Genomic DNA, 15489 nt, shown 5'->3' with positions numbered 1-15489 from the left:
AGACTCGTGGTATAACGGGTGTGCCGCCGTGCTCGTCGCGCATGCATAATATCGCATCGGCAGCGCGCAAGTGACGAGGGCTTATATAAAGATGACGGGGCGGTGGACATCGTTATTTAAATTGAGTTACGAGTCGAAAGATTTACGGAGTTTGCAACCCGTTTGCGGATGTTTTCACGAAAAAGAAAGATGCGCCTCATTTTGCGTGCGTTTGTATCGCGACATGTTCTACATAGATAAGATATCGTTTTTATAAAAGCTGACAAAGAGATTTTGATAATTTTATCTGCTTGGCGAAATAAAAATTCTTTTTATTGCCAAAAATTTTCTAGATGCGCTAGTGTTCCTTTTTCTTCTTTTTTTTTTTTTTTTAGGGTGTGACGTGCGTCCGACGACGATTCAAGCGCGACAAAGCGTTCTTGTGAATTCAAGCCTGATTCGCAACGAGTCGATATATGTACCACAGGCGACGAGATACGGAAGCGAGTCCTGTTTCGAGCGGCGTGCGATCCTTTCGACTCGTATTTCGCGGATTCGGCGATACCATTGTGTTCGCTCCGACAACGCTGCTGCGCGTTGACTTCCCGCAATTACGGCGATTGTCTCGATTTTTCCGCGCTTCCGGCTTTCTCACGGCATCGTGCACAGCATAAAAGAAAGAGAAAGAGAGAGAGAGAAGACAGAGAGAAAAGGAGGACAGAGACAAGACTTGGGAGCGTGATGGCAGCAGAGACAGTTTTCACATTAATAACAGAGGAAGCTCGATAACGTCTGGCGGAGGTAACGGGCGTTACGCGGAGACGGAAAAAGGCGCTCGCCGTCTTGTTTTTATAATTAATCGCCTGTCGCCCGACTGAAACCTCGGGCTTTTTATTCGTCGATTATGGATCGCGCTTCTGACCTTTCCTGGCAGCTCGTGTGTCATCGTCGATGCATTATATCGCTTATCATCACCCCGATTTATGCCAATTAGCGTAACGGACGTGTGAAACGCTCTCGCGTGTAATCGATCCGAAGATTATTGATGTACATTGACTAATGCAAACCGAAAAAAAAAAAGGAAAAAATTGCGACCGCTTTATTACCCGTATGATTAATCCAAGGCTCAATTTTTAAACGTATCCATTCACGTATCTTCCCTGGAGAGATCCGTCCCCCTCGAACGAATTCATCAGCTTCTACGAAATTTATCTTCGACTTAGCATACGTTGCCACGTATCTCGCCGCTCTTGAGCTCTTTCGGGATCATGTAATGCTCGGGGAAATGACTTTTGATGGACGCGCACGGGGCGTTTTTTCGCATTAATAACCCAACATCCGCGATAACGTTTCGCGCGGAGGCGCGGATCGACAAAAGAAGTAACGGGTGGAAAGGAAGACAAATGCACGGTGAATTTCGACTTGGAAAGGAATTTACGAAGAAAAGAAAGAAAGAAAGTGCCATAAAGTTTCTTACATTCCGAGAGGATCCGTTTGAACAACATAATGGAAATAAAATACAGAGTAAGTATTAGCGGCATTAGCAGAATATGAAATATGAATAAACACAAACAATTAATAAGAAATGCATAATTAATATTAATATAATATAACTGAGTAAAAAATGAGAGAAAACAGAAAAATACGAAATTTCGCTCATTTAAAAGAAAGGCTATCATAAGAAAGGGTAAGATAAACGACACGTAAAATCTTTCAAAAGAAGGTCAAAAATAAAGAATGTTGCGATAAATAGAAACATCATGATATGGAAATATTATCAGAAATTGGAAACGAGGGGAAATAAAGGGAATCGTAAAATGAGGGAGAGAAATACAAGAGGGAAACAAAATTTAACAAACGCACCGTTTCCTATAGAAGAAAAAAAACAGCGACTGGGGTCACTCTTATCGCCGTTTCCATACGCATGTAAGAAAAGCGTCTTATCTGGCATTTCATGAATAATTTACAGAGCTTCGCGCGTTGAAAACTTCTATTCTGTCGACGAGAGAGAGAGAGAGAGAGAGAGAGAGAGAGAGAGAGAGAGTTTGCTGCAGAATCTCGTCTCTCGGTCTCCTTTCTCTTCGTGATCTTAGAGCTGGAAAGGAAAGAGTTGGAAATGTTTGTTCAGAAAAATGTCGAGATGGAGAAAGCAAAAGGTGAAGGAAAGGAAAAAGAAGGCAGAATCGATGCGAAAGAGACGAGAGAAAAGAAAAATAAGCATAATAGAAAAACCGTGGGCGAAGGAAGCTGCCTTCTTTCCCGTTTTCTTTCCTATAAAAGCATATGACGCGTGCCGGAACACTTAAACAATTTTGTTTTTTCCTGTTTTTGTTTTCCGCTTGAATTTAATCGACGCGCTGCCGACAACGCTAAAATGCAATACGTGGTAATACAAGGAACGGAATTAACGATAATTAGTCGGTAAGTTAATACCTAATATTCATGACGGGCACAGGTGGTTAGATGTGTAGATTCGTATCCGTTTAATCCCAACATTCGTCTTCTCGCATACACAAGTATCTTAATATAATACGTCGCAACTATAAACTCATTTTTTTTCTAACAATAAGTAAATTTAATCAAATAATATCCTTATATCAAGTTTTCTCCATTATTATCTGCATTTAAAATATTCACATATTTCTTACAAACTTTAAAAGTCTTTACCGTATCATTTTCAATTATGTCATGTTTTGACGTTATAAATAAAAAAAAATTTTTTTTTACAGTAAACTCAAATTATATATAAAAATATAATAAAGTATGTAAAAACTTTCAAATTTTTTATAATATACTTTTCTCTTATTTCTTCCTCTTTCTTCCTTATTATAATGTTTCTATTTATTACTATATTTCCCTCAATTTATTATAAATTTTATTACGTATTTTTCTTTATATTTTTCTAAAAGCTTATATTCTTTTTCCCAAATACCTATTTGCTCGATATATAATTGCTTTATTCTTCATTATTGATAAAACATAAAAAGCGTAATATATATATATTTTGTGTGCGTGTGTGTGTGTCTCTTGAAAAGTAAATCTGAGCGTAATTTCAAGCTGGTTTGTTGGTAAGTAATCATGCTGGCTCATGAGTAGGCAACGAAGCTTGATTAAAGCTAGGCCCGCTGCGAGTTTTGCATCTCACGGAGTTTGGTGCTATGCGTGAAAGCATGCGTGAAAGTGCGTAAAAAGCTAATCAAGCAGACGGAATAAAATTACGTCAAATAGACGTAAATTTCTTTATATCCGATTTCGGATAAGATGGAGCTTGTGCGGAGAAGAAAATTAGCAGCTCTGAGTCTTTTATTGATTGTGGACGTCGAAAGAAGAAATGAGAGATTAGAAAAACGAAAAAAAAAAAAGAAAAATGTGGATGAGGAATTGGCTGCAGCGAAGGAATGAGGGCAGAGGATTGACTGGCCAATTCGTGCCACAAGCTGTGACATTTTTACGAAAATTTCCGGCCCGGCAAATATAAACAACTAACTGGTTCACACGTGATTGTCTGATTGGACGAACTACGCTAGAATCCGAGCAACACGTTCGAAAAATAGCACTGAATCTATCTTGAAAATCTAACCGCCGAGCCCACCACGCAGCACACCGCGCGAGTCACATTTCTCGCCACAGAATGAACTTAGGAGCACGCATGGTTCCACGCAACAAAAACAACTTCAAATCACGCTCTGGACACTGGGCTTAATAAATTAGATAAAAAATAAATGCAACGCACGCACAAAACATATGCGGTACGTTCTGCAAGCCCGAGGGAAAGGGGGACAAAAGGCGCGGCGGAGACGTGGTTTATCTCGATCCCTTTTTTTTTCGCGCTGTTGTAATCGTAATAATTTGTGCGATGCTGCAACGTCGTTGATTTCAGAAAATTTTGGCTTCTCTTTTTTTCTCGACATCACGACTCGCAATATCGTTGTTCGCAATTTGTCAATATCGCGATACAATTTCATGTTCATAGTAAGAAATGATATTCGAACGATAGCGACATTTACATTTTTTTTTTCGATATTCATCGTAAAAGTAACAACATTTTTCTAAACGCATTTAAAACAAAAATAATGAAACCAATATTTATAGACGATAGAAGATTTCTTATATTCTAGATAATCAGAAGTCAAAAAGATTGGCAAATTCAATTTTCGCATGAAAAATACGTTCTTCACGATCGACGTTGCTCAAACATTCTACAAAGACTTTATCTACATTCTACAAAGACTTTATCGGCTCTCTCGTATTTTTCTAGCCGCGAATTCGCCGATGTCTTCAATAATTTGAATGTGTACTAACGCAGATTTGTTTTCGCATCCATTAGCGCGAGAAAAACGTGGTCTGGGACGTTATATAAAATCGCAGCGGTACGTGATTTAAAAGAAAATATGTGCTCGTATTACATCGGGATTTTCTTTCGCCGGGAAAATTAACGACGCACTTGCGTACCATGAAAGGAAAAAAGTATCGAGTTGTTAATGCACTCTATCTCGGATGATAAAACGAAAAAAAATAACGTGGAATCTAATCGAGTTTCGATCGAGTGTTATTTGAAAATAACGCCGCAAATATTCCTTAAATATCAACAAACTGCATATTCATAAGACGACGCTCACTATTATGCGAGCACTAAATCGCAAAAAATGAAAAAAAGACGCAAGAGCAGCATGATAATGCGCGCGAAACAGATTTATAGTGCGAATGCAGATCGAGTGTTGCTTAAAAAAAAAAAAGAAAGAAAGAAAAAAATCAAGATGCTTACCCAGCGTGCAGGAACATATAGAAGGCGAACCTCCAGAGCTCGAGTCGCTTGTCCGGCCTATAAATGAAAACACTGTCGATCGGCACTGGCCCCGAGGGATTTACCTCCCCCATCGCCACTGTATAGTACGTGAAGAAACCCAACTGCAACAAAAGCGGACGCAAATATTGTCAATAAAATTCGAGACGGATATGGGGAGATAAATAGACATTCCACGAAAAATTTTGCAAGTGCCGCATTTATTGCATGTAATGCTATGACGAAAAAAAGAATTATTAGAATTTGAAAAAATTGACAATCAATAAGACTCTAAATATTACAATAAATGACGTTAAAAATGGGCAAATAAGAGCCAAGTGCTAACAATAATAAAAAAAAATTGCACATGTATTTTATATTAACGTATTTACTTTTTTTTTTCCAAATATGAGATATTATGTTATATATGTATATATATATATAAAGGTTTCTAATTATACAGAATATGCAAAGAAGTTAAATTTTAGAAACATATAAACTTTGTTTGTGTTAAGTTTGAATTAATATTCTACGTATTGTTAAATAAAAAGTTTACAGCTTATTTATCATGTATGTTTTCTTCTAGATATTATTTATTACTATTTTTATACTTGCGTACATTATTAATATTTTTGAAACATAACACGTTTTACCAATAAACCGTCGTATCTATATAAAGTATGGTATGTTGCAAGACATTTTTCCGAGCAGCCCTTCGAGAAATCTTTTACACGCAGGAGAAAAAGATCGTAAATAGCCGGGCAACTGTAGCAAAAATACGAGAAAATAACAAAGAGGAAAAGAAGAGGTGCACTTGTTTGTGTGTTAAAACAAGTAAGATTACTCGAACTACGCGGCGAAATGTTAGGTAACGTGTAATGAATTAGTCACGCAATGCATTAAAGTGAATAATGAGTATGTGTGTGTTTCGTATAAAAATACGTGTCTCTACATTGCACGGTATTAATAAAAATAAATCACTTCCCTCACTAGAGATATTTAGATATTCCGTGCATTTATTAGTTAATCTTGATAATAATGTTTTTAAGCGCTCATTACTAACATATTCATAAGAAAAAATTAATTTCTTGAGTGGCGGAAAGCATTCCATTAAAATTTAATACAAGTAAAATATATTCTTTCTAAATAGATAATAAAATTTTAATTCTCGAAATTCGCAAAAAGAAAATGATGAATTTTATATAGACGTAACATTTCGTAATAATTTTTTTCAATCAAGCTATTTGGACGCTTTCAACATTTTTCCTGGGAATCCCCCTTCACATCCGTTCAAATATTTGAATAATATATATCTCTCTAGATACTAGATTCATTTATCTACTGTGACGTCCATTCAAAAAGTCACGCAATAAAAATTACGACACGACCCAAATTCATCTACTTTAATCACGCTAAGCAAACTCTATACATTCGTCTGTTTCTGGGTGCATGACCTCGAATAGAACAAGGGATGGCTAAGAAAATGGCGGAATCTGGCGCGCAAGTGAAATGTATGCGCATAAATTGCGCAACTCTCCGCGCAATGTCATCGGCGTTGAAAGGGTTAATCAGCGCGGCGGTTGCAAACCAAACGGTACGTTGAACCCGTATAACGGCGGCGATAAAGATGTCGGTCCACGCGCGACAGTGAAAATACCCAGCAAAAAAACATATGAAAATAAATGGCAAAAAATCGCGGGCAAGCGCGAGCGGTCGCGCACGCACGAATGCACAAAATTGCGTGCGGCGTGTTAATACCTTTGCTCTAACATGCGCTGCGTTTATAATTTATGTGACATGACATTTCCCTCGCGAATAAAGAGCATACCGTGTAGAAAGTTTTTATAAACTTCGCGTAGAGATTATTTTATCAATTTGAGAAATCGTTTCTTCACTCTTCTTTTGTAATTCATTCAAAATTAATTTGGAAATAATACAATTTCGCGCAAAATTGCTATTTTTCGATCACATATCATTTAAAAATTAATTAATATTCCGATATCATTGTTTAAAAAATACTGAGATCAAGAAAGAAAGAAATTCATAAAAATCGATCACCACGTATCATGACTTTAGCATTGAATGTCGTGCGCTATCGAACGTTACTCAGAAACCTCCATTTTCCGCCACTTCACCCGTAAAGGTATATGGTATCGAAACGAAATGCAAGAAGTCTCACGTGTTACGCGGTCATTACAGGCACGTGTCGCATCGTGCGGGAGTGGCTCTCTTTCCCAGCGCTGGCAACTTTCGGAATTAAATCAACGCATTCGCGGTGCAAGCAGGCGAGCCGTAAATAAAAGCGAAAGACGCGCTCCGTGCGCTACGGATTCGTGACTCGCGTTTCTAACTGTTGACAGGATATACATGGCGCTCGTTTATACGCCCGGATTCAATTTCGGCTTTCAGACTCATGCAACTTTGCGAAGCCGGCACAGCAGCAAAACCGCTCGCGTCGTATGTTGCCGTTGACGAATCTATCTGAGATTCGCTTTCAAAAATGCCGGCGACACGTTTAAATCGAAGAAAAAAAAATCACGGTGCGCTTTCACGCAACACGCGTTCATCATCGTGTCAGTCGCTCGTTTCATCCTATCAAACATTACTTCGAATCGAATAGACAAAACAGATTTGTGCATCGACATTCCCCTCGCTTTAAACTTTCACTTTCGAAAGAGAAATATCTATTTTTTCCATTCTGTAGTGGTTTTTTTTTTTTTTTTTTTTTTTTTTTTTTTTTTTTTTTTTTTTTTTTAGATTGTGAAGATGTTTAACGTTTTTCAGTATTAAAATCTTAAGAAAATTCGACAGGACCTTAATCAGATCGTGAAATAAATAAGCATCACTTTGCAAATATATATATTACTGAGACATAATCGGTACATCGCACATTCAATTAATCCTATTGTTGCAATGTCCTATCAACATATTGCGATATATAATACCTATACAAAGAATCATACAAAGAATCGTCCGTTCATGCAATTTAAATTAATTTATTAATTAATGACTCTATGAATTAAATCAATATTAATATCTCTGCATTGTATAATAATTACGATAATTGCTTCGCACCGATCAAATCTGACTTTCCGTATAACGCTTCTCTCATCATCGTCGCTCCTAAAAGAACTCTGTGAAAGCATATTGCGCAAATATAAAGAGATACGGCGCTCTTCGCCGTTGCATTATACAAACTATCTGGCGTTTTGTAAAGGATGGCGGCGATATCGCGTGGAAATATTAAAACGAGAACGATAGTAAGCGAGAGCTCTTTGCAATACGGTAAACACTTGTTTCATTTAATGAAAAAACAGAAATGATTCAAATGATTTGTCCTAGATGTGTTTTATAAAAATTTTTCCTTCTTCTAACGCGCGCACGGTTATATACGCTTTAACAATTGTGTGGTAGATTTGCGAAATATACAGATATGTATTCAAAATTTGCAAAATAATTATTATTCTATCATCGATTATTTACTTTGGCTCTCCTCGATTTAATTTCTCGATCACTCTCACATCACGATCCCTATACATGTCGACTTGGTACGCGATTTTCCTTTCTCGCGTATGTTTTGCACGCGAGACTGTTTCTCGTCATCGAGAGTGTTCGCCCCGGACGTTTATTACGTCATAATGATCCTGATTGCCTAGTGAGTGAACGTAATGTTGCGAGCGCGGGTGCGCAAGAATGGACGATATAAATCAGCCGATGTAATATTACGTTGAGACGTGGCACGACGTGGCCGTTTACACGCTGTATTGTTTCGGCAAAACCGGGGAAACATAATAGCGGAACCCTAAGTATAATGCGAACCCACGCCGCGCCGTTCCGACGGGGAAACAAGGAGCCGGAGAGTGGGCAACAAATTGGTTTTAAGGCCGAGGAGCCTCGGCCGTTTTCCGCCATTGTGGTCGAGACATTAATTAGCCGCCGCGGGAATTTGTTCGCGCATCTTTTCGTACAGTTTCGCGTCCGTTTCAGGCTTTTACATCGTTATCTTTTCTCAAAACTAACGTTATAAACGATACAAGAAAAATTTATAAAAAATTATTATTACATATACTCCCACAAGAGATGTAAAATATGATAATATATAGTATTTTCTAACATATCCGTATTGCGATGTATTCGTATATCTTACATTAAAGTAGAAAAAGAATAAATGTATATTATATTTTATTTCTATATTTAAATTCTATATTACATGTTGCATCGGAAATTTTGTTGTCCAAAATTATAATTTCAAAATGCAGCGTACATGAAATGTAATTAAGATAAAATGAATGCTGTCATTGTGTTCGAGACTAATTCGTTCTGTAATTGATAAAAACGTGCAATCAACGACATTTACTCGCGATTATATATCGATGTCGGTTCAAAAGGGATATAAACAGCACATCGAAAATTATCGAAACACGCTGCTACAGCACGAAGTAATTATTTACTATAATTTCGTTTTAATTGGAGCACTTTGCGGATTTTTATTCGACGGATAATGCAATTAAATAATTACACTTTCAATTGTGGGATAACGTATTTTAATGAGGGTTTATTAATTGCCTGTTGTACATATATAACGGTTAGAAGGATTAAACCAAAGCAACCGGGCCATTATTACCCGAAAATAAATACAATTGCCATGGGATTAACCATTACACACGGAATTGTGAAAATGAGGGAAAAACCAATCATATAAAATCGAGTCAAACCTGCAACTAGAGTCTAGAATTATTGTTTGATAGTGTGCGCGCATTTCTAATTATTTTATATATTTCCAAAGATACAATTCCAAAATTACTTTAAAAATAATTATATTATCCCAATACTGCTGATATTGTAGTGTATTATTCAAAATAGTTGGGTCCAATTTCATCTTAGGAATAGTTTCAACTGCGTGCTTGTAGGTTCTTCGTGAGATTTTTACAGACAAAATTTATCATCTTTCTTATTATAAAATCTGCCAGAATAACACATTAATAAAATATAAAATTAAACCGCCTTCTTAGTAATAATTTTTAAGATAAAATATTATCTGTGGATTTTGAAGTTTTTCTAATCTCCATAACGTAATAAAATACTTTCAATCGTAACAATAGATTCTCGAAGTATTCAAAGCCATCCATTATCCTAACGAAAACTGTAAGAAACGCTCGGCATTTCGCCGCATCGATAACAACAGCTTAATTTTGTAGGAAATAGTGCACCTTCGTCGTGCTAATGGAATCGAGAGATCTTCGAGAAACAGTCTCGCGCGAAAAGTCATTCTAGTAATGTAGTTTAAATTTTTCTTTCATTTTTCTTATGCATTTATGAAGCGATAAAACCTTTATTCCGCATTCGTCAACGCCTACTATCAATCCATTAATTATCACTCGTTATTTATTAATTACGATTCATTATAAATAACGTCAAATATATAAATATAAATCAAAATAAATGAAATGAAATATATATCTAGCAGTTTAAAGTAATTAGATTAATAACAAGGCAACATTTAAAAGTTTTCTTCAGATTATATTTTGCGATCTTTGAATGCTTTTTTATATGAGAAAAAGAAGAGATGAGCTAAGAGATGAATACTGTCCCATACGAGCATACTCTCGTTACACAGTAACTACGCTCTTGCGGAAGTCTTTAGGAACGTGAAGGACGTCTCTGAAGTTGAAAATCCGCTCGGTTGACGCTGGAAGCTCAGGAAGAAAGATAAAAAAGCCAGAAGAGAGAAGGCTAGAGAGAGAGAGAGTAGAAAGAATCGATGAAAGGGTGCGGGGTAAAAGGTGAAGAAGGTCGCCTCAGGGGTCCTCTTTATCCCGCGGGAGGAAAAACGGCAATACGGGCGCGGAAAGCAGGAAAGAAAAGGACAGGCACGGCGGAATGTAAATGGTCGTGTCTCGGGCTCGATATGCAAAGGAAGAAATATTTGTGCCGCGCGCGTCGTGGAATATTGCGTGAAAGCTAAGGCAAGCCTCTATCACTTTCTATCCCTTCCCTCCTACTCTCCCGGAGAAAGACGGAAAGATCAGGGGAGAGAGCGGGAGGGAAATAAGGTTCGTCGTCGATCGCTCGAGTCTTCCGCAAAGGAACGGCGATCATGCATCGATGCATCCCGAGTATGTATACCGATACGCAATGCAGCGCGATAGATGCAGGGCCGATGCAGTCTGCATTCCGCCGCATCGAGAATTTTATCTCGAAGCTTTATCGCTACAGAGATGTTGACCGCGATAGTAAGGCTTGCGTGATAATTTCATATCCAGCTCTTTTTCCTATTTTTATGACGCTCGTCGATCCCCGATCGAGGCACGCGGAAAATCGATTGCGGCGTTCGCGAATATCAATGAATCAAACACAAATTGACGGAATATTAAAATAACCAAGTGTATCATTGACAAGAAGCTAAAAAATAAAGAAAAAGATAAATTTGATGAGTAAAGGAAATTGTAAAATTTTTTTTTGTTACATTTATGTACGTCGAGGCATACGAAAAAATATGGCAGTATATAAATAAGTAAGGACATCAAAAATTCAATTATATTAAAATTGAAATTTTCAACAAGATCATGGTACGAAAAATATGCTATATAAACTTCGTAATTTCAATATAATGTATTATATGTAAGCACTAATTTTATTTTAATTAAAACCTTCGAGATTTTTATAAAAATTTTCGCGGTCTGCATTTTAATCGAGTATAAAATAATATAATGCGGACGAACACGTGCGGGCAAATGTGTTCGTTCACGCGGCCAGTAAAGCTTTATTTCCTAAAATGCCGCCTATATCCGTAACTCTTCAGAGCGCTAACGCGGATCGGCGCGTGGATGCACTTTCCTCGGATGCACATTCATGGACGGCAACCAATGGGAAAGCCGAGAAGCGTTTGTCGGCTTTTCCGCGGCTTACAAGGAGTTTCACGGTTGCAACGTTTCGTCATTCGTATTTTCGCTCTTCGAAGATTAAAGCGTGACAAGTACGAGATAAATTTTCTCTGCAAATAACGCGGTTTTTATCGCTTGAAAAATTAACATCCTTATTTTGTTTCTTATAAAAAATATTATTTTCAATATATGTTAATAAAAAATATAAAACTTGACAGCAGTCTCTATCTAATCATCTATATATTATTTCGTAATTCTATAATATCGTAATTATAATTCAATTTCCTATTATAGATTTTTAAAATTCGGTCAAAAAATTATAAAAACAAAATTCCTATAAATTAGTGAATTAGAATTATTAATCCTTTTGATTAGCTAAAATAGCAACTTTTATTTTATGAGATGTCAAGTTAGATTAAAAAAAAAAAAAAAAAAAAATCCTGTACGATCTTTAGACCTTATTGATTCTTCAAACTTCGCACGACATCTATATATTATTGGACAGATATTAGAGATTAATCTTTAGAAGAAAATAGAGGCATTTAACAGAATCTTCCAGTATAAAGTTTTCCAATTTCAGTGGACGATATCTAATCCCCGGTGAACGTTAACCTCTTCGTCACAGCGTCGCGACGCCATGACTTTCGCCGTTCAGCAACGCGCCGGTCCTCTCCCTTCTCTGTGCATTCCGGCGAATTCCACCGCGAGTTATGTAGACAGTACGGTAATTGTTCCATTACCACGGATCCTCCTCCCCCTCCCGCGCTGCGTAACGTATGGCTGTCTAACGGCAACTTTTACGAATACCCCGTGTCGCAATTAACATCGTATCTAATCCCTGGGTCGGCGATTAAGCGGAAACGCGAACGTCGCCTTTTTCGAGATACGACGCAAAATTTCGACCTCGTTACCTTCTATCTACCTTCGTAAGCTCTATTTTGTCACTAATGAAAATAACACGTGCGCATACGTGCGCACGGACCAGTATGTCGAAAATACGTCGATTAAAATTCACGAATCTAAACCGTTCCATTCTAAAGATATAAAATTGACTGATACTTCAAAAGGTAAGTTCTCCTTACAATTAAAAGATTAATAAAATAAAACAGATCTCTAATGTTAATAATATTTTACAAAAAACTATTTTCATAAATAATATTTTATTTTTATAGAAGAAATATCTTTAATATCTGATTTATATTTCTTACATAATTAAATGTATCTCATTTTATTATTCTCTACTAATTTATTCCATACTCTTAATTCCCTGATTATCGTAAATTGTAATAGAAAGAAAGAAATAATTTTGAGTAAACTTAAACATCCCCCTTAAACATTTGTATTCAAAGAGAATTACGAAAAAAATTTATTTTGCAAAACACACGTTTAAAATTACAGCCAGATTTAATCTGCTATATTGCTATTGCCATTCCCATAACGATCATTACTTAAGCGAGCTTATGAGACGCGCCCCGTATTACTTTATTACGCGCTCGATAAGCGCGCTTATTAAACGAAAACAAAGCTGACACACTTGGACGCGTCGACAGATTCAAATGCGGGTTAATTACCGTCAGAAATGCGTCATGACGCACATAGAATGTTTACGATAGCTCAATAAATCGATAATGTTAATAACAGAAAGCAATATAGCAATAGTAATAGTAGTATAACATTTATCGACAGCCTAAGGCAAACCTCCATGAAACTATATAAACGGTGTACGCGCAATGGTACAATGTGATTTGTAAAAATGCTTTGGATACATTAATAAATTAAAAAGAGAAACATACATAATTGTAATGCGTAATAGACACTGTTAAAAAATAATATTGTAATTGCACTTTTAAAACAGAAAAGTATTATCAAGTAATTACAATTCTCCCATATATATACAATATTTGTATTTATTTAATATTTTCATATTAAATTAGTTTAATATTTATATTTAGTATTTATTTAATATCTTCAAAGAAAACTTGAGAGGAACACAATGCGCGACGTCATTCTCAGCATTTCATATATCTTCACTAATCAAGAATAATTTACGATAACATAATGCACTCGAGAGACTGTATTACGCTGTAAGATCACGTGGTATCGCAGTACGCGGAGCGGGAACGAGATACGAAATCGAGGTGTCGCGACGGCGGCGGCGGCGGCAGGTCGCTACGAGGATAAAGAGGAAAAATGAAGCAATTAGCCCGAGTATCGGCTAATGAAGCTTAATAAGGATACCCGAGTTCTCGCGAGCTGTAATGTGGAGCCGTAATGCGCGCCCGCGCGCACATGTATCCGCGTTTTAATTAATACCCTCTTACTCCAACGACACATCTTTCCCTGCCGAGCGAAATGAGTCGTCGCCATTGTCTCTATTGTTTTCTCATCATAACGTTATGTGTTCGGAAGCGCGAGTCATTAAGCGCGTTCTCTCGTCGTTCTCGACCTTTTCCATCATGCTGCACCAACGTGTTTATTTCTCCAACGAGAAAGCATTTTTAATTTGATGTCACCGTGTAGTATATACGTTTCCTAATCTCGTGGTTCGTCCGTTCGCTATTCGCGCTTAATTTTCATCAGTCGCGAGTGCGACGTTAAAAGCTGCACCAGAATCTGACGATTCTTTTTCCACGGCGACTTGATGACGCCTTGATGTTTTGTCTTTTATTTGCATCGACACACGAGTCTTTCCCGTCAATTTTTAGCCATCATAAATAAGAGTTATTAACACCGCTCGGACGCGGATTCCTCGCACGTTTTCTCGTCCACGTGGAATATTACACATTTCACAGGTATGAAGAAAAATAGAAAACGAGCGTGTGTAAGAGAGCGCGCGAACGATAGGTCACACATTTTCAGAGCAAAATTATTTCCCGTTAAACCGAAAAAGCGATTCTCTTTATTCTCTGAATCGACGTTCTTTTTTCCTAGATATGATCCAATCTTTTTCACATTTTCCGTGATATTTTTCCAGATATCTCTCCAGCGAATGGAATTATCATCTGCTAACTTATTTTCTTCTATCTTATTATTTTTTTTCTGATGTTAAAAAAATATTATTTGAATCTAAATAATATAAACTATCGCAATATTACACCATAAAAATATGTTCATTTTGTTCTTAATAGAAAAATTTTTTACCAGAAAATTATGATTATATTGTCTTACGTATTTGATATCAATCCTGATGATCGAACGTTTGCATGCAGCTCAACTATCGATTATTCAGATATTTAAAAAAATACGATCAGCTCGTCGCATAAATCCATCTGCAGCTTTAACGAGGCTCGCGTGCCCGTAGCTAGGAAGCGTACTCGCCACTTTTATCCGCTTTCTGAAGTGTCGGTTAAATATTCCTTCTGAAAAGGATTGTAGACGATGGACGAACGCTGTACGCGAGCGTTGTAATGGAAAGAGAGCGAGTAATGAGGGAAAAGAGAGAGAAGTGGGGGAAAAAAAAGAGAAAAGTGAGGAATGATAAAAGCAAAGGCGGAACTAATTTATTACAGCCCCTCCGGGAAGGGGGCCAGATGAAGCAAAACGACACAACGAAGGCCTGTAAAGACAGTGGATCATCGGATGGAAAAAAGCGGCGTAATAATGTCGGGAGGGTGGAATTAAAGGGAGGATTAATTAATTACGTTCGTAACCTGGCCGGTCGAGTCCCTCGGACGAGCGAGCGAGGCATGGAAACTCTCGCCATCATAACACGATGATCGTAGGGAAAGTAGTAATTTTCGGTATAAAAACACGCGCGCACCTATCTCTTGTTCTATAATATGTCCTTGACAGATTTTTCGACGACAAGAATTAATATCTTAAGCAACGATCTCTTATATATAC

The 15489-nt window shown here is 37.1% G+C and overlaps 1 protein-coding gene across 1 annotated transcript in view; it reads right to left on the bottom strand.

Annotated features, from left to right (window-relative positions):
- Positions 1-15489, bottom strand: part of Stet (stem cell tumor) — a 357711-nt gene that overhangs the window by 27217 nt on the left and 315005 nt on the right. Inside the window, exon 7 of the mRNA XM_070304381.1 lies at positions 4745-4887. Within this exon, the coding sequence (XP_070160482.1) occupies positions 4745-4887 (143 nt within the window). The remainder of the gene's footprint in view (positions 1-4744; positions 4888-15489) is intronic.

Source organism: Polyergus mexicanus, unplaced genomic scaffold (genome assembly GCF_030449975.1).
Source record: "Polyergus mexicanus isolate NDT 795.1 unplaced genomic scaffold, iyPolMexi1.0 SCAF_11, whole genome shotgun sequence".
Classification (NCBI taxonomy): domain Eukaryota; kingdom Metazoa; phylum Arthropoda; class Insecta; order Hymenoptera; family Formicidae; genus Polyergus; species Polyergus mexicanus.
The sequence above is the reverse complement of the archived record's forward strand: the minus strand, read 5'-3'. Positions and strand labels throughout refer to the sequence as shown.